The following is a 20,914-nucleotide window of genomic DNA, read 5'->3' as shown; positions in this document are numbered from 1 at the left end:
TTTGTGACCTGCGGTGGCGGCAGGGGGGGCTCCAGGGCGGGGGTGGGGGGGTATTGCCATATGGGCCAGCCTGCAGGCTGTGTGTGTGGGGTGCATCTATATGGGCCTGCCTGTGGTGTATCTATATGGGCCTGCCTGCAGTCAGTGTGTGTGGGAGGGTACATCTATATGGGCCTGCCTGTGGTGTGTGTGTGTGGCTATACCTATATGGGCCTGCCCGTGGTGTTTGTGGGTATATCTATATGGGCCTACCAGCAGTGTATGGGTGGTATATTGGGCCTTTAACGCCCCTATAATCAGCAGTGTGTTCAGGCATTCTGATGAGAAACTGAGGGGGTTTTTTTGTTTGCTTTAAAAATCTTGCTGAAGCATCTGTTTGGGCAAAAGGGGTCGTGGCTCAGCTTGAATCCCGCTCTCCGTCCCCATCTCCCCTGCCCCTTCTGTGTCCTCGCGCTCCCTTTCCTGTTCTGCCCCGGGAGGGGTGAAACGTGAATCCTCTGCTGCAGCTTCTGGGAGAGAGTTATTCCTGTGAGTGTCAGGAAGACGACTCATTGTAGGAGCTGAATATGGTGGAGAAGGAGGAAACCTAACGGGTGTGCTCCAGCAATTGCAAATACAAGAGACGAGTCAAAATTTTGGCTAGCTGGTAGTGCGTGGCAGTTACACCAGCCAGCCCCCAGGTTGCCGTCCCAGGCAGCAAGTTTTGTTGCTTTCCTACCCCGACAGCACTGTGCGTGCTTCTGTCTTGTTAGCATCACCTGGGCACAAAACAATAGGATTTGACCTATTTTGAAGCTTAGAAACTCATTCTCGTGAGTTCTGTGGAGCCCATTACGTTGTGTGGTTATATACGTGTACACAGCGCTGGTTTCTAATGAATGGGGGCATGGAGAATGCTCGTCCTGTGGGATGTATGTCAGCATCCACCAAAATCAGCTGAGCTACTGCAGTTCGTGTTATCCATGGATGCTTTATTATCATTAAATCTTCTATGCTATTATATATATTATCATTAAATCTTCTATATGTAAAATTTAAAAGCAGATAACAAATAAGACCCAGCCATTGAAATACGGGTTTGTATTACGTTAGCCTTAACGCGAGTAGCAGCCTGCAGGGAAATGAGCTGTTCTTGCTGTTGTATACTGAAAAATGCTGTGAAAACATACACAGGCTCAAAGTTACTGTTGCATGTGAGGAAGGATAGGATCTGCCCTGCTGAGAAAGATGCATTTGATATCTTTACTAGTAATGATATCAAATATCAGACTGTGATGCTGCTTGTACACCCGCTTGTTTTTTATTACCTTGAGTAGCCCAACTTATTTTACTGGTGCTGCCTCTTTTAGTACCAATAGGGAGCTGCATCAGAGGTAGAAGACCTGGGGTCTGAAGTCCGGAGCTGTGCAAGGGGGGATGTCCCTTGCGTTGGAATGGAACAACTTAGTCCATTTTGCACTTGAATTGCTGTTGGAATTTAATCTTCCTAATCTTGTACCTCCTGCCTGATGGCCTTCATAGAGGGAAGCTCTGCAACTAGGAAAACTTCTCTTAAGTTCTTACCGTGTCAGGAAGTATCAGTTACTAGAGAAAAGAACCCTCCAGGAAATATTGTGGTTTAAATATGCAACATATTTTAAGCAGTAGATTTAAAAACTTTGAAGCATCAGTGATACTTTTAGAGGTATGATGCCATATACTAAGATATTTTTTTATATATGCAGAAGACCTCAGTAATATTTTGGTTTAGACTAAAATTTTGGCAAATATTGCCTATTTAAAGATTCTAAAAAGTGTTTATACATTGGTGTTAACGTGACTTTTTTTTTTCCTTTCTGCTTAAGTCTTAATCTCATAAAAATTAAGCATACTGTTTAGTTGACTATTTAAAAATATACATTAGAATTCATTATTTATAATTTCTTGTTTTCTAAATGTAAAATTGATAGTTGATTCATGAGAGGACTGAAGAAAATTGTATTTCTACTTTATAAGTTCTGCAAAAGTTTTTGAAACTGGTCTTGTTTATCAGTTTATAATTCTGGTATTTCAGCACAACAAAAATTGTTGAAGATTTGAGACTGAATCATTTGCTATCCATTGTTAGAAGAAAAAAAATATTTTTCTGAATGACAAAGTGTTTTTGAATTAAAAAAGAAGTGATTGTCTTAATTTCAGATAGATTTCGCACTCGTTTACATAGTAATGTATTTATTCTACATGACCCTTTCACTTATTTAACAGAATAATTCCCTGTATAATACTTATATAGCATTATTATTTCTAACAAAGAATGTCTTTGATCGATAGGGATTTCTGTAGCAATAGCCTGAATGCAGACATTCTGAAGAATTGCACTTACCTAACAACAAAAGCTATGTGGTTTGTAAAACATGAATGAAAATTAACGCGCGTGTGAGCTCACTTGCTGAAGTTTCACTCGAGTCAGCGAGATGGAAGTTGAAGTTCATCTCAGCGTATTTTAGAAGGTCCTTTTCATTTAAAAACAATGGTAGAACCTGTGGAAGTTTGTGGATGCATTTAACTTGTTTGAAAGTGGTGACCGTGGCAGTTCTATTCAAACAGTTGACGGTGCTTAACAATACATTGTACCTTTTTTTTCTTTTTTTTTTTTTTTTAATAAGCTGCTGCGCAGACCTGAGAGGCCTTTTTTTCCTTTTGTATGGAAACTTTCTGTTGTTGTGGCTGCTGACTGCTCAGCAGAATGTGTTGTTCGGGGAATATAGGATGTTCTGCGTCAGTCTTTCTCCCTTTTTTTAATTTAAAAATATAAAATTACAATATCCGGTAATAATAGAGGTGTGATTAGTCTAAATATGTGCTTGACTCAGTGCATTCAGCCTACCAGCAGTGGATAACGATGCTTGCTTAATTGGGACAGAATTTGTAGGGAAGTATTTGGATGGTGGAAAATGAGAAACTCAGCCTTGCCCTGCTAATAAAGGAGTAGCCACATAATGATTCAAAGAATAAATAAAGAGGAGATGCAATAAGGTTTGGTTTGGTTTTTTTTTTTACTCAGTACAGTATGTGTAAATAGAGTGCCATATCTATATCTATACACACACACATATGTACATTGTACTAAGCGTAGTAATTATATTTTCTTTTTCCATACTCGTGACTAATAAATAAATAGTGTGTGTAATCTGAATGATTTTTCCTGTCAGTCTTTATTCAAATAAAACTGGAGGCCCTTTTTTGTAAGGAAGAGGCAAGGCAATTCGGTTTTAGTTTGTAAAATTGGGTGAGTGAATGAAATAGTGTGGCTGAGTAAAAAGTTTATGTTGTATAAGTGTATTATGATTTATGGGGCAAATAGTGCAAAATATGCTGTATATTTGTGTAATAATTATACTAACAATATGGAAAAATATTTTTCAGAGGTGGCAACAACTTGGTAATTGTATAATCACCAAAAATAGATTTATTGATGATTTTTTTTTTTTAACTTTATGAAAGTAGCGTCTGTTCTTTTAGAGTCTGCGTGACTCAGCAAAGAAAAATTTTAGGCAGTTTTAGAACATAAATTAATAGTTTTCATTTTTCCTTCTAGAAAAGATGCAAATGCCGCATTGCTAAGTAACTTTGAGGTAAGTTTATCTATGTCCTGGTTTTAAACCAGCAGTTTAAAGCTGTAATCACTCACTTGTATACTTTGGAAGCTGAAAATTGCCAGTGGCAGTCAGCAAGACCTGCATGTGATGCCCCCCCTCCCACATTTGATTTGTTATTTAAAAAAAAAGCTTTTTAAAAGCAATTAGTTTTCTAGAAAATTACTAGTTTTCACTAGTAATGGGTACTGTATTATTATTTGGTTGGTCCTAAATCTGTAAAAACAGATATAAATATGTTTTTCAAATAGAGGAGGAGCAGATCTTTAGAATGTCAGTAACTTTAACTTTACTGTCGTAAAGTTAAATGCTTTTACGTGTTGTGTTTACACTGTTGCAGTGTGGTTAGTTTGTTGAATCCTCTTGCGTGTGGTGGTTTGTTATTTAGGATTTGATTCTCCACATCTTTAAACGCTTGTGTATTTGGGCAAGTGCACTGGATTCACTGGTGCTTTGTATGATGTGTGATGCATCGGATCCTAAATCGGGAATGTTGACACCTCTGTAACTGGGCAGCAATGTCCAAAATCTCTTTTTTTTAATTTTGTCTTATGATAAGCCAATGTACCACCAAGTGTGTGACACGCTGATTGCTGGAGTCTCTTTAACATTGCAAATAAAAATTCTTGCAGAAAAATTCAGACATCTTTCACAGATGGCTGCTGCTAGAATCAATCTTTTGTATTTAACTTTAACCTTGTGATGTGCAGTATCATCTGAGAACTTATAACTCATTAATGCATGGTTTTATTAAAGCCAGTGCTACTGGAAATGCAGTCTTCCACCTCTGAATTCTCGACAGTATTTTTTTCAAAGACCTTGAGGTGTTTCCAAAGCAGTTTAGGTTATAGTAAGCATGAGGCAGTTTGCTGATCTGAGATGTGTTACTCAGGATAAACACGCCTAGAAGCCAGTGATGTACCTTGATCTGATGTCATGGGGAAGCTACAGTGCCCTGTCATAACAAACAATGAATATTGGCATACAAATAAACAAAAAACCCCTTATTTTCTAGTGTAGATAAGTTCTGAATCATTTTCCTCTCTCCTGAATAAAGGTATTTTTTTAGTGAGGTAGAAAGAAATGTAGTGTTCTTATTGGTTTAACTTCAACCAGGTAATGGAAAGATTTCGGTGCTTTGTTTATGAATGTAATTTTTTTAACGGTTTTAATAACCCAAGTGCTTTGTTTATATTGTTTTATTGCTGAAGCTTGAAAGTTGCGCAGCTGTTTCATCCTATTCTGAAAGAAATCTTGAAATGTTTTATCTTGAGCTGCATCTGTCTGCGTCCAGCAGAGCAACCATCTGGTGACTGTTAGAAGAGCTTTAATGAGATACTTGGAAGGAACTGTCTTGCCTAAGAAATAGATGATACTCCGTCAGCCAAACTAGTATTAAGTATCTGTTTGTTAAAAACATGTACTATTGCAGTACAGAAAATAGCAAGTATTTCAGAGATTATTTATTGCAAAATCATCTCTGCTTTCTTCTTCGTTTGCTGGGATATTTGTTGGAATCTAGGTATTACTGCCTGCTGAGGTTCAAGTGGTGGTGTCAGTCACATTATGTAAAATCTATAGGTGTCCTACAGGTATGGTCCAGAACAGGGAGAATTGCAGAATCCATTTTTCATGCTCTTCAGCCAGAACTTTCTTCAGCTGAGTCTTTTTGTTGGTGAATGTACCATGTGTGTTGAAAAAGAGCAAAAGGAAGTGGAAAGCGAAGTTACTGATGAGAGTGCTTATTTCTCGTTTCCCTTTCACAGCAGTTGGCATGCATGCAGCTTTTCGATCCTTTGCAGGAAGGGATCTGCAGTGTCTGCAGCTATAGGCTTTTGGTTCATGGCTTTTCACTGCTCTTCAAAGTACTGATTCCCCTAAAACTACAATCCCTTTCTGTTTGCTCCTCTTCCCAGTTGCAGTTTGACTGGCATAGCTAGCATTCTCTTCATCGAGGTAATATTTTGCATAGAAAGTGGTGTTTGAAAGGAGTGTTCAGGACTGACATGTTGTATGTCCTATGCCTACATTTATTCTGTGAGTTTGCAGTTGTCATTTTGTATCTCATCCCTGGCTATATTTTCTTCAAATACTTAATTAGATAAAAGTTCATAGCTTCAGTTTTGGCTTTCAAGTGAGGATTGACTACTGGTGGTTGATACACAAGGTGTTCCTTTTTCATAGAAGACAGTATAAAGTAATTGCAGGATTCATAGCTGGTAATGTTCTTATTTCTCACTGTCCAGAAATGTTTGTATTTTATTTCTGTGGACCTGTAAGTTTATAATGCCATTGGATCTGGATCTTGAATGAAGCTAGTTAAAAATTAGGGGATAAACAGTAAGAAGTGGTCTGTTGCTTTGCTGTGGTTATTGGCTCTGGATATACCGTAAAGCCTGAAGCAAAACATCTGAAGAAATTTCAACCTAATGTGATTTAATATGGGAATAAAAGAGTAACTCAACATTTTGCTGCGTATCTAGCTATGATGAATAAAGATGTGTTGCAACAGATTTGACAAAGCACAGTTGCAAAAATCAAAACATCTTCCTTGCCTTCAGACCTACCCTCTGAATCTCGTTCCTACATTAATATTCACTGCATCATAAATGTGAAGACAACTTTATTACATTCTTTTCGGGAATGTCTGCTTGTATTACATTGTGATGAAATAGGGAGCTAATTTAATCTTTGTGGCTTAACACACCATAACACCATGCTGGTCACTGTAACATATACCATTATGAATAACTCCACTGGAATTTACAATAGGATCACTAATCTCAGGAGCATCTATAGGTCAAGCCTTTATTTAGTTGGTTCCTGGCAGTGTGACAGTTGTAGAGTTTACTTTTTTTTGCAGATAATGTAAAATTACATCTCTGTGAGACAGAACAAATATCCATTTTAATATTATAGGTACATCTGTCATAACAAATCCAGCAGGGCCATAAACTTGTGTGACTTTTTGCTTCAAGCATCACTCATATTTAAATGGGAGCTCTGTGCCAGTACAGCAGTCTATGACCCAACTCTGTTCAGGACATGAGATAAGATAAACAAGTAGGATAGATTCATCCTGGCAGCTTCTCCTTTGGGGCTTTTGGGTAACATTTAACAAGTGCTGAAAATCTGTTTAAAATAGTCACAATTTTTAAAAAACTATTTACATACCTATTCATCATTCTGATGCCAAAATATTTTTCATTTCAATTGCCGGTGCATTCACCAAAGAAGCCACGCTTCTTGTTGTTGTTTGGTTGTTAGGATTTTGCATTGTTCATTTATGTTTTCCTGCTGTAATATTTTTAGGTAAAATACTCTCAAATGGTCTAAAACACTTTATTTTTTTCCCCAGGTGTTCCAGTTACTTACTGATCTTAAGCAGCAGCGCAAAGAGAGTGGAAAGAACAAGCAGAGCTCTGGTCAGCAGAACCTGAACACAATTGTGTATGAAGTGAGTAGCACTGGAAATTCCTTTGCAAATTAGCCCAAGCTGGAGTAATTCACATCCTTAGGTCTGTATATTAATAATTTTGTATTAAATTTCCCCTATTAAAAAACACAGTAATTTTTTTTTTGCCACTTTTCTGTGGTCAGTTTATTTAGGTTGTAGGCTAACTGCGCTGCCAAGGCAGAGGCATGCAGCTGCTCTTATTAAAATCTATCACAAAAAGAATAACCCCCCCTTCCCTTCTATTTTTACTGTTTGGGTGGGGGGGGGGGGTGATTCCAAATATTATATCCTTTTAAGACACAGGGCAGAAGAACTTGGTATCATATGATGAATTGATGATACCACCTAATCACGGTTTCAAAGCTGAGGCACAGGTATTTTCTTATTAATAGAATTAAACTAATAATTTCCCATTGAAATAGATTTTTTTTTTTGTTGGTTTTGGTTTTTTGTTGTTTTTTGTCAAAAGAGCAAGACATGGACAACCTGAATAACAAAATCACATGTACAGACAGCAACATCAGTTGGATGCCAGATTGGTAATAAATGTTCAATCTATTGCAAGGAAGAACTTTTAAAATCATATAATACAAATGTTAACATTCTAAATACCTCACATTAGCAACTTCATAATAGACTTGCAGTGTCACCTATTGTGCCTGTGTCAGAGAATTGCATGAGTAGCACCACGATTGGCAGCGAGTTGCAGGCAGTTTGCCTTGCTTGCATGAGTAATCCTGTTGAGCAGTGAAACTACTCATGTGAATAAGATTTGGCCTAGGCTTTGTTTTTGTTTTAGTTCTGGCTTTGTTTGAAAAGTTAGAGTGGTAATTCCTAAGCCTCATATTCAACAAAATAGAGGCTTACAAAAAAATCTAATTTAAATCTTCATGGAGACTAACAGTCTCTTCCTGTACCTCTTTGAAACAACTGAGAAAGATCCTGTAAGTATATTTTGTCAGAATACACCTTAAAGCTTTAATTGCCTTGTTATATTGCTACATGTTAAATACCTATAGGATGCTCGGTTTTGAGCATGGAGTGAAGCTGGTGTAAACTCTAGGTACATTTTCTCTATATTTGACTGAAAGAAAACCAGAATTTGATCTTGCAGGACTGTTTTTATTCACGCTGAGTATGTCTTCATGAGCTCTGTGCAGGCTTGTATCCATTGGTACTGAAATAACTAGATGAAGCTTGCTAAACTGGAGCTATGTTTTGCTGTATGTCTGGCATTTTAATTGATCTGAAATTGCCAAAAAAGACTAAACTGGAAAAGAAATTACTCCTATTGAACAATCTTATTACATGATAATATAATATCATGTAATAATATAAGATGATTTTGTTTCAGTCATTACTGGTGTATAATAACTCCCTCCCATTTTATATGAAAAGGTCACGACGGGACTCAGAGAAGGGAGGGTTATCTAACACCTTATTGTGCTTTTAAATATATTTCTCAGTAGTCCAGTGAAACTGGTCCTTAAGAATACCAGTGATTCATATTTCATCAATACTCTATCTGTTAAGTAGGATGAATTATCCTGTGTTGTTGAAATCTGTTTTCCTTTACCTAACATTTTTAAATGATAACAGATTTTAATGGAAATACACTGGAAATACATTTGCATAGTTTTCAAATATAAATACTCAGTTTAAAGATTTTCTGAGAAAGAAACTCAGGGTATCATATAGAATTTTATGGGGTTTTATTATTATTATAGATAATCTGTGCATGTGGTGTCCTACCACACGTCTCTGTGTTTGCAATCCAATTAGTGCATCATGAGTCAGTTGCATTGATACTTTTAAGCTTTATGTATAGCTATGCAGTATCAACGGATGAAGATTTTGTTCCTTAATTCAAAACAAGCATTAACAATACTCTCTTAAATCCTTCAGTTGCTGATGCACACAATGCAGACAATGCAAGGATTTCCTTGACTTTTCCATTGATGCCCATTATTTCCAACTCTTCATTTTGGGGTCTAATCAAAGCAACATTCAGGAAGATTCTGAGCTACTTCCAGTGAAAAGACAGCTGTGAACTGGAATTTGTGTGGGTTTTTTTAATCGACAATTTTTTTTTTACTTGGGTCAAATTACATTATGTAATTACATTACCTGTCTGCTAGGTGTCGTGCTGTTTTAAATAAAGCAGACATAATATCTGCTGCAAAAGTTAGCTGAGGTTGATAGGCGTTACATGTAAAAAATGGAGCAAAGATAAATTGTTTCAAGTCAGATAAACATTTCTAATACTACAGTATTCTTGCAGATTTTCATGACAACCCACCTAACCTGCTTCTATGAACTTTAAGAAAGCATTGCCAAATATGCATATAAAGGATGAAAACATCCATAGATTGGAGAACTTAATGAGTTAGTTATGGGTTGGCAGTGAGAGTATCCCTGGCACTGAGCACAGGAAAACTTGGCAGAAGGTAACATGGTTTTAAGGATGAAGAGTATTCAACTTTTCTGAAGTGTTAAAAGTGAAGCTTTTAAAAAAACACCAAAACAAAACAACAAAAAATAAACACCAGAAAAAACCACCAAATCCCTTATCTTGGTACCTCTTTAAACTAGCTTTGAATGTGTAAATGTTTACTGGTTTTAAAAGGAAAAGTATATCTGAGTGATACTATTCAGCACAGCGGTATGTGTTGATCACAGTCTCAGCATCACCTGAGATTATTTCGAACCAAGAAAGCAAATGTCTTTCACAAACAGCAGGTGATTTTTAGTAGACAGAGCTAAAACTCACTCCTTTCCTGTCTTCTTCAACATGTGACTTTGGGCTTTGAACAGATCAGGTAAATGGCCGTCCACAGCCACAGAGGGAATAGTCAAAGCTGTCATTCTCACCTGGGTGTGTAATGACCTGGCTGGGTCATGTCTTTACAGAATGAATTCACTGGGGCTTTCTGGATAAATACTAATGTAATTTCCATTATATAAAGTTGTAGTTACATATTGCCTGTTTCTTACTCCCTCAGCAAACATCAGTATAGTCTTACTGAAGACAGAAAAATGTGAGTGATCTGTGTCATCTATGACAGCACTTCCCACTGTTTTTAAAAAAAAAAAAAAAGGTAACAAGCCAAACCCAAAAACCTGAATTGCCTTTTCCAATTTTTCTGAGGAGTACTGAGGAAACTTCAAAATCAGCTTGTTCCATACACAACTGGTAAAGCAAATACTAACTGTGAAATAATGTATACTTTCTTTCTATCCGTTGCAGACACTGAAGTACATTTCAAAAACACCCTGTAGATACCAGAGTCCTGAGACTGTGAGAGATTTCCTCGTAGCAATGAAAGGCCATAAGCTAACCAAGTAAGTAGACATGTGCCTTTGAATAAAAGTATAAACTCATGGCAGTGTTGAAAAACTGATCCCCATGTACACAGTATGATACTCTGTCTGGTTTTGATTAACGTATTTTAAGTATTTTCTGCCATTATTTAAATACTCATCCAAACATCTTTTCCTTCACTCGTTAATGCCTACATGGATGAGTATTTCCTTAAGTGGGCCTGTGTTTACCAATGTATTTCTCAAACAGATTCTTATCAGTATGTTTGTTTTTAGCATGGTTTCACATGGTCCAAGCACAAAGTAGAATTCATAAAATGTTTTCTGCGGAAGAAGTTGTAAGTTGTAAATGGGTTTTGAACACAGTAAGAGAACTGCAAAAACAACCCCAACCCAACCTCGGTTTGGTATCAGTCTTATTTTTATGAACTTCCTTAAGCAAAAATGCATTCATTCCTAAGAGGCGAAAAAGGTGACTGTATTGCAGGGAGGTAATAAGTAAATAAAATCCTAATATAGATGTATGGGAAAGAATGTTATTCTAAAGTTAAGCTTTATGTGAATTTGTGAACCCCAGCTGCTACATATCATCTCTCAGGGTTATGCTCTCTAACTGACGTTCAGCAAATTAAGATGTTCATCTTCTCTTTTTGTGCTGTTTGTCCATTGCTATTTGTGTTCACTAGGATTTCTGACATGTACATTTCAGTTACCTAAATATTGTGTCAACCAACCTTCCCCGCCCTGCAGTTTCTCGTAAAGCTGAACATACAGTTCATTATTCTTATTTTGGGAAGTACAGCATAGAAAAGAAAAGATTTCCTTCACAGTTAAAAGAAGACTCAAAGGGCATTTTTCCTCTTTGGCAATGGTGTGAATGCCTATTCACAGTGCTTGAAATGCACGATCCTCTCAAACCTCTCTCCAGAGTGTGAGTGAAGCCTGTTGTAAATAATCAGACGCAAAAGAAATTGAATCAATTGGCTACTTTCTTGGACAGCTCTAATCAATCATCTGATTTTTAAAGCAGAAAAATCAACGATTTAGTTGCTTCTAAATGACTCCCTCTTCACAAAGGAGTAGTTTATGCTGTATGGACACCGACTGCGTTTTTCTTTGCTGCTGGAAAGACACCCAAGGAGTTCATGCTCTGGGAAGGAGGCTCTTACTAATAATTTGATTGTGTCACAAAAAGAAACGCAAAGTGAGAGCATCTGGAGAGCACGGTGCTATGGGGCAAGTTTTTACCCTGTTCCAAGCGTAGTAAGTTGAGTAGAAAGCAGATTGTCAGCTATTTTGTAGACTTTCAGTGCCCCCTCTCTACAAACAATTACGCTCACATGCGGTATATCAGCAGCTCTGATCACAGTATTGCTGTCGTTGCAGACACAGGGGTGCTAGTACTTGGAAGCTTTGTCATGGGTATTGTAACTTTGCTTGTAGTGCTTTCTTTTGTAGAGCTAAAGTTGCCAGGTCAGTATGTCAGTGTTTAGTACTCCCGTAGCTCATTTTATATAGCAGGATACTAATTTATGTAGTGGGCAAGAATACCCTAATTATTTTCTGACATTGAGGTATTTAAGTACGGAGAAAATACTCTTTACTGTAAAGAGCTGATAGCATGGAAATGAAAGAGAGTATCTTAAAATCGGCAACAAACTATTTCTTCGAGTAAGTAGTGAGCATCCCTGATTTCTGGTACTGTGGAACAGTTGTCCTCTTTGAAGTGAAATAAGCTTGTTCAGTGTGTGCAGGGCAGCAGTTAGGAAAGCACCAGAAGAATGCTGTATCACAGCAAAAAGCCAGGGGGAGTTAAAAAGGCAGAATAGGATTTTTTAGAAGTAGCTGAATGAGTTAGGTGTAAGAGTCCCATTAAAAGTCAAAGGGCTTTTTTTGTTCTAAAGCTCATTTCTAAACTTACTTCTGGTAGAATTTGACCAGGACCTCAGGTTTAACTCTTACAAAAAAGGCAGGGGAGCTCTGTTATCACGTTAGATACCTTGACCACATGTGCTCCCCCTTATGGTATCTCTGAGAGTGAAGTACTAGATGATGTTGGGTCATACACAGAGAATTCTAGCTACAGAATGTCTTACACCAGACTGTCTAACTGTTTTGTAAAACACCTACCCAAATATTCACCTTCCCAAGCCTGCTTGTTCTTTGAACTTGAATACAGCGCTGCTGCAAAGCTTGAAATAGTTACAAGCTTTAAATGAGCTTTTTGACTGTTTTATCTTTTTTTTTTTTTATGGCTGCTAGGAAATGCTTTTAGTTTTAGGTATCATCTTCTCTGTCCTTTTTCTCTGAATCAGAGTTTGTAAGATAAGCAAGAGAATTACTCCCAAGTCCTTTCCTTCTGCATAATGGCAGAAGGACAGGAGTGAAGAGCCATCCACTAGTTTAGGTTACAAATTTACCATGTTTATGGCTTATCAGAACTCAGATTGGACTGTGATACCTTAATGTCTTGAGCATCCTCTACAACTTTACTTTTAGTTAATATCTTTGTCATCTGGTAAAGAACTTGCCAGCACTGCATTTACCACGTACTTTACATAATAAGAAACAGAATTGTTTAGTGTGATCCTGGCACTTTTTCTTTCTTCTAATCTTTTCCATTCAGACACTTGAAGCTAGAAGTATCAGAGCCCATCTGGCAGCCTCTTCTCACCAAAACACAGAAAGCATATGGTGTGCAATTACTATATAATGCACTTTATGTTAAACTGCTTAAAATAATAATAACGCCTCTAAGGAAATTTTGAACTACCCTTTGGTTCATAACCAAGATCATTTCAACACTGCTCTGTTGTTAAATAAATTAAAAACTAAAGGCTTTTAATCATTTCCATTCTGTGGGATGGAGGTGGTAAAAGGCTTCGCTAGAGATTTCGTTCCAGTTAGCTGGTAGAGAGCTTTCCTCCCCTTTGAGAGGAAAGAACCTGCAATATTTGCTCTCCAGGACCTTGCTTGTATGATCTCGCTGTAATGACCTTTCCTCCCACAAAGAGTAATGAACTCCAGAGTCTGCCTTTGCTACTTCCTTTCTGGGCAAGGCATTCAAAGATGTGCTCTCTCCCTTAATCTCTTAGCAGGTCATATGCTGTCTGTGCTGCTAACAGTTTTCTGAAGGTAGCTGATTTGATTTAAGATATGTTAGTTGGTGCCTGTCCCCAGTGAGGGCACAGCAGCGTTTTCTGTTTTCTCATTGCAAGAGGTTCTGGTTAAAAGGCATGACTAGTCAGAAACGCCCCCTCATCTTAGACTGCTTCCTCTGCCATTTAAATTCCTTGTTATGACTCTGCATCTAATCGAGGAGGAGACAACTAAGCAGTGTGTTTGTGCTGTTAATTAGGCTCAGCAACTTCTTTTCTAATACGAGGACTTCGGGTCTTTGAATGTAAGAAGGATTTGCAGCTGTATCTAAAAACCTGATGGAGGTAGGTAGTGTGAGGAGCTGACTTTCCCTGCTCAGCATGTTATTGCAGCACACAAGCACTAGGTTGTGCTAGTGTATGTGAGAATTTCAAGGTAGTGAAGACCAGACACCATCCAGAGAGGCACCAAGAATTGAGGCACATCCATTTAAAGAACGGAGTTTTTAATCAAGTGAATTCTCATTTTTCCTGCCCTCCTTCTACAAACCTGCCATACTAACCATGCAGAATGCATTGCTCGTTAGGCTACACGTGATGTCCTAAAACATTCTGGCTCCAGTTACAGAGCTGATAGTGTTGTGCTGGCGAATGGTGCAGTTCCTGTAAAACCACCTCAAGTCTTTTCTTTCTGTTACTGCTGATATTTGCTACTCAAAATACCAGGTTAACAGACCAGCATATCTTTTCTGCTGATAGCCATCAATTTTGTGATGGGTTTTTCTCGTTAGTGTTACAGGCAGAAAAAAAAAACTTTTCCTAAAAGACAAATTTTAAAAATAAATACTGACATGTAAAAACAACTTAAACCTTTCAGAGTCATTTCAGATAGCTGCCTTGCTAAATGGAGCAAATTCAAAGACATCTAAACCTGTATTTCACTGATATAGTCAGTAAAGTATGGTAAAGCACAGGTTTTTCCTTGTCATCAGTTATTTTGGTAAAATTGAAACTGTAGAACTGAGATTTTTTTTTTTTTTTAAATGAAAAGCTCTGAACTGACATCATAGTGAATTTTATTATTACCTTGTTGAGGCCTCAAGCTTTGGCTAACGCTACAGTACAGTAAGCCATGTTGTACTTGGAAATACAGTATGCCACTGGCAGCTAATTTTCCAGTTTTAGTCCCTGGAATGGCTTCATATTTTGTAAGGTAGTGCGAATGGCATTGCATGAAAAGAACATTTATTAAGCTTGCGCTCTGTAATTGCGGTTAAATGAAAATTGGCTCAACTTGTACTTCTTCCTGTTACTGACAGCCTATCTTAGATCTAATTTTGGAATAATCAAATTTCCAATCACTGCGTATTATCATAATTTTAAAAATTGGATATAAACATTGCCCTTTTTGTCTTTAAATCAACACATTCAAGGAATTATTGAGCTTAAAATTAGTAGTACTTTTAGAAAGTATTTTCCCTCATTACTGCCAAAAACTACAACAAATATAAACCTCTACAGTGTTAAAGGCTGGATGATTTACTTTGTAATTTTTGTCTCCTCCACAGCTTTCAAACTGAATATTCAACACCAAAGTCAGGACGGTGCTAGTTTAACAATAGCATCATTTAACAGTCTTTCAAAAGACCATTGTGTTTCCCACTGAATTGATTTGAAATTAACCCTTTGATCCGTGGCAGCGTTGCTCAGTTTTTTGCATTCAGATACCATTAGCAGCCCTCAGATTTCATCCCACACAAATGTACCGACATTGAAGTACAGCGGTAACCCCTGTGGAGAATACAGCCCGGTCTGTTTGCGCAGACTGGTACTGTGATTTCACAGACCACAGCTCGGGACTGCTCGAAATCAGCCAAATCCTGTGATCTTGATTCAGACAACATTTTACATGAGTTGCCATGGTTGACTCAAGACCATAGGATTTGACTCGTAAGTATTTTCAGCTAGTAATAAAATAATGGTTATGTGGACTGCTGTTACTTTATGGTTTTCCTAGCAACTAAAAAACATACATTCCTGAGGATAAATTTGCCTCTGCACAGTCACAGATGTTTTAGGGTTTTTTTTTAGCTCTGTGTGCTGTGTCTTGGCACTAATATTGTTCCCTTCTTACCCGTGCCTATAGATCTCTTCCTAGAAAAACAAAACATGCATACATATATATTTACATACAGTCTAGGAGTTCAGTAGGTAAAAAACGGCAATACAAAGACATTCAATACGAGGTTTTGCTTAAAATATAAATGCTGCAAATATTTGGCTAGCTGCTGTCAGAAGAGGATACATTTTGTCACAATTTGCAGCACACTGTGTAACTGTTTTTATTATTTTTTTAGAATCTGTGAGTTTATTATGCACTGTAGCAATGTGCTGTCCATTCTGTCTACCCAAACATGCAGTGTGATCTTGACCACAAGACAGTGATTTTTTTTTTTTTTTTTTTTTTTTTTTTTTTTTTTTTTTTTTTTTTTTTTTTTTTTTTTTTTTTTTTTTTTTTTTTTTTTTTTTTTTTTTTTTTTTTTTTTTTTTTTTTTTTTTTTTTTTTTTTTTTTTTTTTTTTTTTTTTTTTTTTTTTTTTTTTTTTTTTTTTTTTTTTTTTTTTTTTTTTTTTTTTTTTTTTTTTTTTTTTTTTTTTTTTTTTTTTTTTTTTTTTTTTTTTTTTTTTTTTTTTTTTTTTTTTTTTTTTTTTTTTTTTTTTTTGTCTTCTAGGTGAATTTTTTTTTTTTACTGTGAATGCAATGTAATCCTACATCCTCACCTCCTACAATATACACTCTCCCCTCAAACGCAGACCTCAGACCCATTTTCTTTTCCCATAACTGCACGCATTTTTGTCTCCTGCAGCCCGAGCTTTATGTGTCCCAAAGCCCACTCCACATCATTTTGCCCTCAGCTGGAAATGCTGATCTTGGCTCCAGCTGAGTTTCAGCTACTGCTGGATGTGGCCTAGTAGTGGGGAGGCACTGCTCAGCCTAACAGCAGTAATTGCCATTTTGGGATTTCTTACTAGGCAGGTCCTGTAAGAGTCTGCATAACGGACGATTAACTCTGATTAGTGGAATCTTGCTTTTATGTGAGAAAATGGCTTTCAACTGTCACTCATCTTTTGTATGTATTCTTCTCTTGAATGAGCAGCTTTCATGTTCCAAACAGTGTTACTAAAATCCACACAGTCCAAAGAAAATACAGACTTACTTTTTGGGGGGCAATTAAACTGAAAATATTCTTCACCTTCTGTTTAGTTGAATGGGACAGTTATCCTTTTTATTTAATGAGCGTGAGTGTAAACGTGCATGCCGTAGAAAGTGTAAAGGTGGATTCATCTGAGTTGGAAAAAGTTCCTTTTATTTTTTGGATGTAATGGAGCATGGACTAAATTCAGGCTTATCATGCCTGTGCCCATGCAAAATACTGCAGTCAGCACCGATACTGATGCATGTTCAGGCTTCCAGCCTTCCTTAAAGCTTATTTCTGATGGAGTTGCGGGCATTCAGGTTCTAATTTGTGTATGTGCTAGCAAGAAATCCCAGGTACACGGAGACGCTGACCCTAACAGTCAACTTCTGCTATCAGTCTTAAAGAAGTCAGTGCAGTGGGTACTGAGCTTCAACTCATACTGCATGCAGTGCTACACTGCTTACTGCTGGTGTTGGGGGCTGAGGAATCCAGTTTTCTATTGCAACATTGAACCTCACAGGCATTTTGTGAGTGTTTGCTTCGAGGGGATGCCAAGAGTAGTACGCTTCTGGTTGCTCCATTTGTTAGGAGTAGGGAAGGTCAGAAATTGCACGCAGGCAGAAGAGCTGGGACGAAAGCATCAAAAGGGTCCCCTGAGCTGATCTCAGATTTTCGTAGTTGGAGTGGATGTCTGTATTCTGTACAAACAGCAGGAAGAGCTGCTAACGTGGACCTCCCGACTAAGCAGAGGTAACTGTTCATGTCTTGCACACATGCATGCTTGGTATTTCTTAAATAATCTTAGCAGCTGGATATTTACTAAACAGAAGAGAAAAGATAAAATGTTACTGTTCTCTATTGCAGGAGGAGCATATCTACCCATACTATATCCAGTGTACCCACACTAGTATCAACATACTTGTCCAAATGTCTGCAATTACAGTCAACTATCCCTTTGCCATCTTGCAATATTTTGCCAAAATAAAATAACTTACATCTTCATTATCAGAACGATATTTAGGTTGATCAGCAAATAACTAGCTAGGTACCGGTTTTCAGATGACACTTACTGAATAGTTGGTCATTTCTCTGTGTCTTTGGATTCAGTCTCCATGTAAATAAAACAAATGCATTGTTTAAATCATAATTATATAATGTTAACATGTCTAAAGATTATTATTTTTTAGTGTTAATTAGGGTTTATAATTTCTAAAGCCCTGTAACACTACACAAGCACCTTCAGATGAAATGTCATTTATGTAGCTTTTGTTTTTTTGCACCCTGCTGCTAATTCCTTTTTGATGTTCTGAGTCATTTTTCCAGTAGAGAGCTTTACAGATCAAAAACAGGCATGAAATTTTTCAGATAACACATTTTAATGACTTGCTTACAAATTATCTCTCATTCTTCTGTACACATTTTAAAAACTGCAAATACTCTGAATGATACCATCTTTGCTGAAGTAGTTCTTCTGAGATCCGTTTGTCCCGACTGTAAAACTTCCATCTGTTCCCTAATGAGTTATAGTAATGTTAATGGCTTCTAAGAAAAAAGTCTTTGAGAGGTGACCTTTTTTATTGTGTCCTGTATTTCTTGTCTTCAGGAAACATGAACAGTTTCACTAACTGATTGTTTTAGTCACAATGTGTAATTGGTTTTAATTTATTTCTGTTGTTACCTGCTCTGCCAGTAATTTTTCTGTGATAAACACGATGGAGCTCTACCTGTTCTAAATAGCTCTGGATAAATAAGATTTGCATTCTTTAGCACAGGCATGATATGGCTTTGGTTATTTGATCCTGTTTATTTGGCTCTGAATTGTTGTCATCAACAAATTTCAAAGATACTACTTTGAAAAACAAGAATATGAGGAAATTTCTTTCATGTGTTCTTTTGTAAAAGTCAAATAATATGTTTTATCTGGAGATGTGGTGGAGCTGTAGGATTGGATTGGGATATGTCTTGCTGCAAAAGTAAAGAAAGACTTGCTTGAAAAGGCTCTGATCTCCAGAGTGGCATGTGAGTGTACAGTGCAGTGAGAAACCTGTGTGAATTCATTAAACAGTGAAAGTAAAAGTCTGTCTTTGTAAGTAGGGCTTTGGGAGGAGGGGGAAGTGTTTTACAAGTAGATATCCTCATAGCTCTCCGGTGAGAGCTGCAAATGTTGTCTCTGTTTTAGATGTCTGGAAACTGAGGCACAGACACGTGCTTGGCCGGGGACCATAAAGCAAATAACATTGAAAGCCAGGACCAGAGCGCCAGCTTCTGCATCTCCGTCAAGTGCTCCAGGCACTGAACCAGGCAGTTTCCTAGCTCTTGAGGAAAAAGCACTAAATCTTTCATACATTCATTCAGATGAATTGGCCAGATTTTTGTGTGCTGAAGATGTTGTTTAATATTCTTTACCCAGCTCTGTTAGGACTTCTGCTTTTATGGCAGTGATGTCTTTTGCTACAGTTTTACAAGGGTGGGGTTTTTCTCTCATTGATTCCTTAAATGACCTGCTTTCAATTTTAATTCTGGTCTAAAGGATTTCAGTACTTGTCTCCTGTCAATATTAAGGTTTTATTCTTGTCCTTTCATTGCTTATGATAGTAGTAAATGGCAGCAGTTATAGATACCTTATCTTTTTGACAATAAGGCAGCCAACAGTGGTGCTCTCAGTTCAGTGTTAAATTCAGCCATGCTCTTAATAGTCTCTTGTTTTAAACATCAAGCTGCCAAATAAATAGATATAAGTGATTAGCACGGGAAGACAAAGGAGGCGTACTCACTGCTTCTCACCAGTGGAAACATTTGCTTTCATCCTTGATTCTCTAAAACCAAATCAATCTAACAAATCCAGCTAACGAAGCTAATTCTGATTCCTTTGTGTCATCTGTAAAATCACAGTATTCAGAATTTCAGACCAAACCCTGTGCTGCCAAGGGTATAAACAGTTACTCTGCAGGAGGGAAGAGAGAGCATAGTCACTACAGTGGGAATTGCCTTTATACTGCTTTTTATACTGTAATTGACACAAAGGACGAACGTAAACAGTTACTCTGCAGGAGGGAAGAGAGAGCATAGTCACTACAGTGGGAATTGCCTTTAAATACTGCTTTATACTGTAATTGACACAAAGGACCTTCCCCCTAGCATCCTCCTGTATTTTTGCAGCCTGGATGCACCTTACAGTTCATGAATGCAAGGACAGATCCTTTCCAGGGCACTAGAAGATCCCCAAGAGGAGGGAGCAGGTCTGGCCAGGGCCCATGACCACACAGTCCTTTTCAGCATTATTTAGTGGAGCCTTCAAAGAATGTAGCAACACCTGTCCCGCTGTACTGTCTTATCAGCCTTTCCTTTTCCCCTCCCATGCCACAGCTCTTCCTCGCTGCCTTTAAAGCACTCACCACTTAAATCATTCCCCCTCAGTCTTACTGTCTGTAAAATGGGGATAGTGATCCTTACTGTTTTGTACAAGGCATACAAATAAGTGTGGGCAAACTCGAAGAAGTAATCTGATAATTGTCATTTCTTAAAAAACACTTTGAACCCACCGTTAAAATATTTGCTTTAGGAATGTATTTAGGCACATTTTTTTAAGGAGTGAGTTGATGGCCCTGCTTGGAAGGGCAAATGCTGATGTGCAGGTAGAAACATCTTCCTGTTCTTTAGCAAAAATATTCTTTATGCTGTGAAATCTGAAATCAATGTGAAATCTGCCACACTTGTTGGCATTTATCCAGGTGCCAAATGTCACTTCATGGCAAGCTTTTCCTGAAGACTGAGAAAAACCTTCTGATGTGGTTCTGTAGAAGTAGGAAAGAAGATTAAAAGGATAGAGTGGTACCCAAAATGTTTGAGCTCAGTTTTTAAACAGACATTTTGAACAGTTCTGTGATTGGTTAAAATGGAGGGTTTTTTTCCTCTTTATAAAGTCCTAATTCCTTATCCCCTTCTTCAATTTTGAAATTTAGAGAGTAAAAAAAAAAAAAGGTATGCTTGTAAAGTAAATGTAAACTCAAGATGTTGAATTGTGTACACTTTTTAATGGTTAATGAATATATAGGAGGATTTCTTGGCGCTTTCTGTGAATTGTATATTTTACACAAAAGCTGCATTTTAAAATTGGAAGCTTTTCTTTTGAAGTTGGAAGTCATGATTAGAATTATGTCGTGGTTTAACCCCAGCCGGCAACTAAGCAGCACACAGCCGCTCCC

General features: G+C 37.4%; 1 protein-coding gene across 1 annotated transcript in view; it reads left to right on the top strand.

Annotated features, from left to right (window-relative positions):
• Positions 1-886: 886 nt before the first annotated feature.
• CRCP (CGRP receptor component) overlaps positions 887-20,914 on the top strand; it is a 33,286-nt gene continuing 13,258 nt past the window's right edge. Inside the window, exons 1-4 of the mRNA XM_009287646.2 lie at positions 887-911; positions 3,559-3,614; positions 6,994-7,092; positions 10,340-10,434. Of these exons, the coding sequence (XP_009285921.1) occupies positions 887-911; positions 3,559-3,614; positions 6,994-7,092; positions 10,340-10,434 (275 nt within the window). The remainder of the gene's footprint in view (positions 912-3,558; positions 3,615-6,993; positions 7,093-10,339; positions 10,435-20,914) is intronic.

Source organism: Aptenodytes forsteri, unplaced genomic scaffold, assembly GCF_000699145.1.
Source record: "Aptenodytes forsteri isolate BGI_AS27 unplaced genomic scaffold, ASM69914v1 Scaffold188, whole genome shotgun sequence".
Taxonomy (NCBI): Eukaryota; Metazoa; Chordata; class Aves; order Sphenisciformes; family Spheniscidae; genus Aptenodytes; species Aptenodytes forsteri.
The sequence above is the reverse complement of the archived record's forward strand: the minus strand, read 5'-3'. Positions and strand labels throughout refer to the sequence as shown.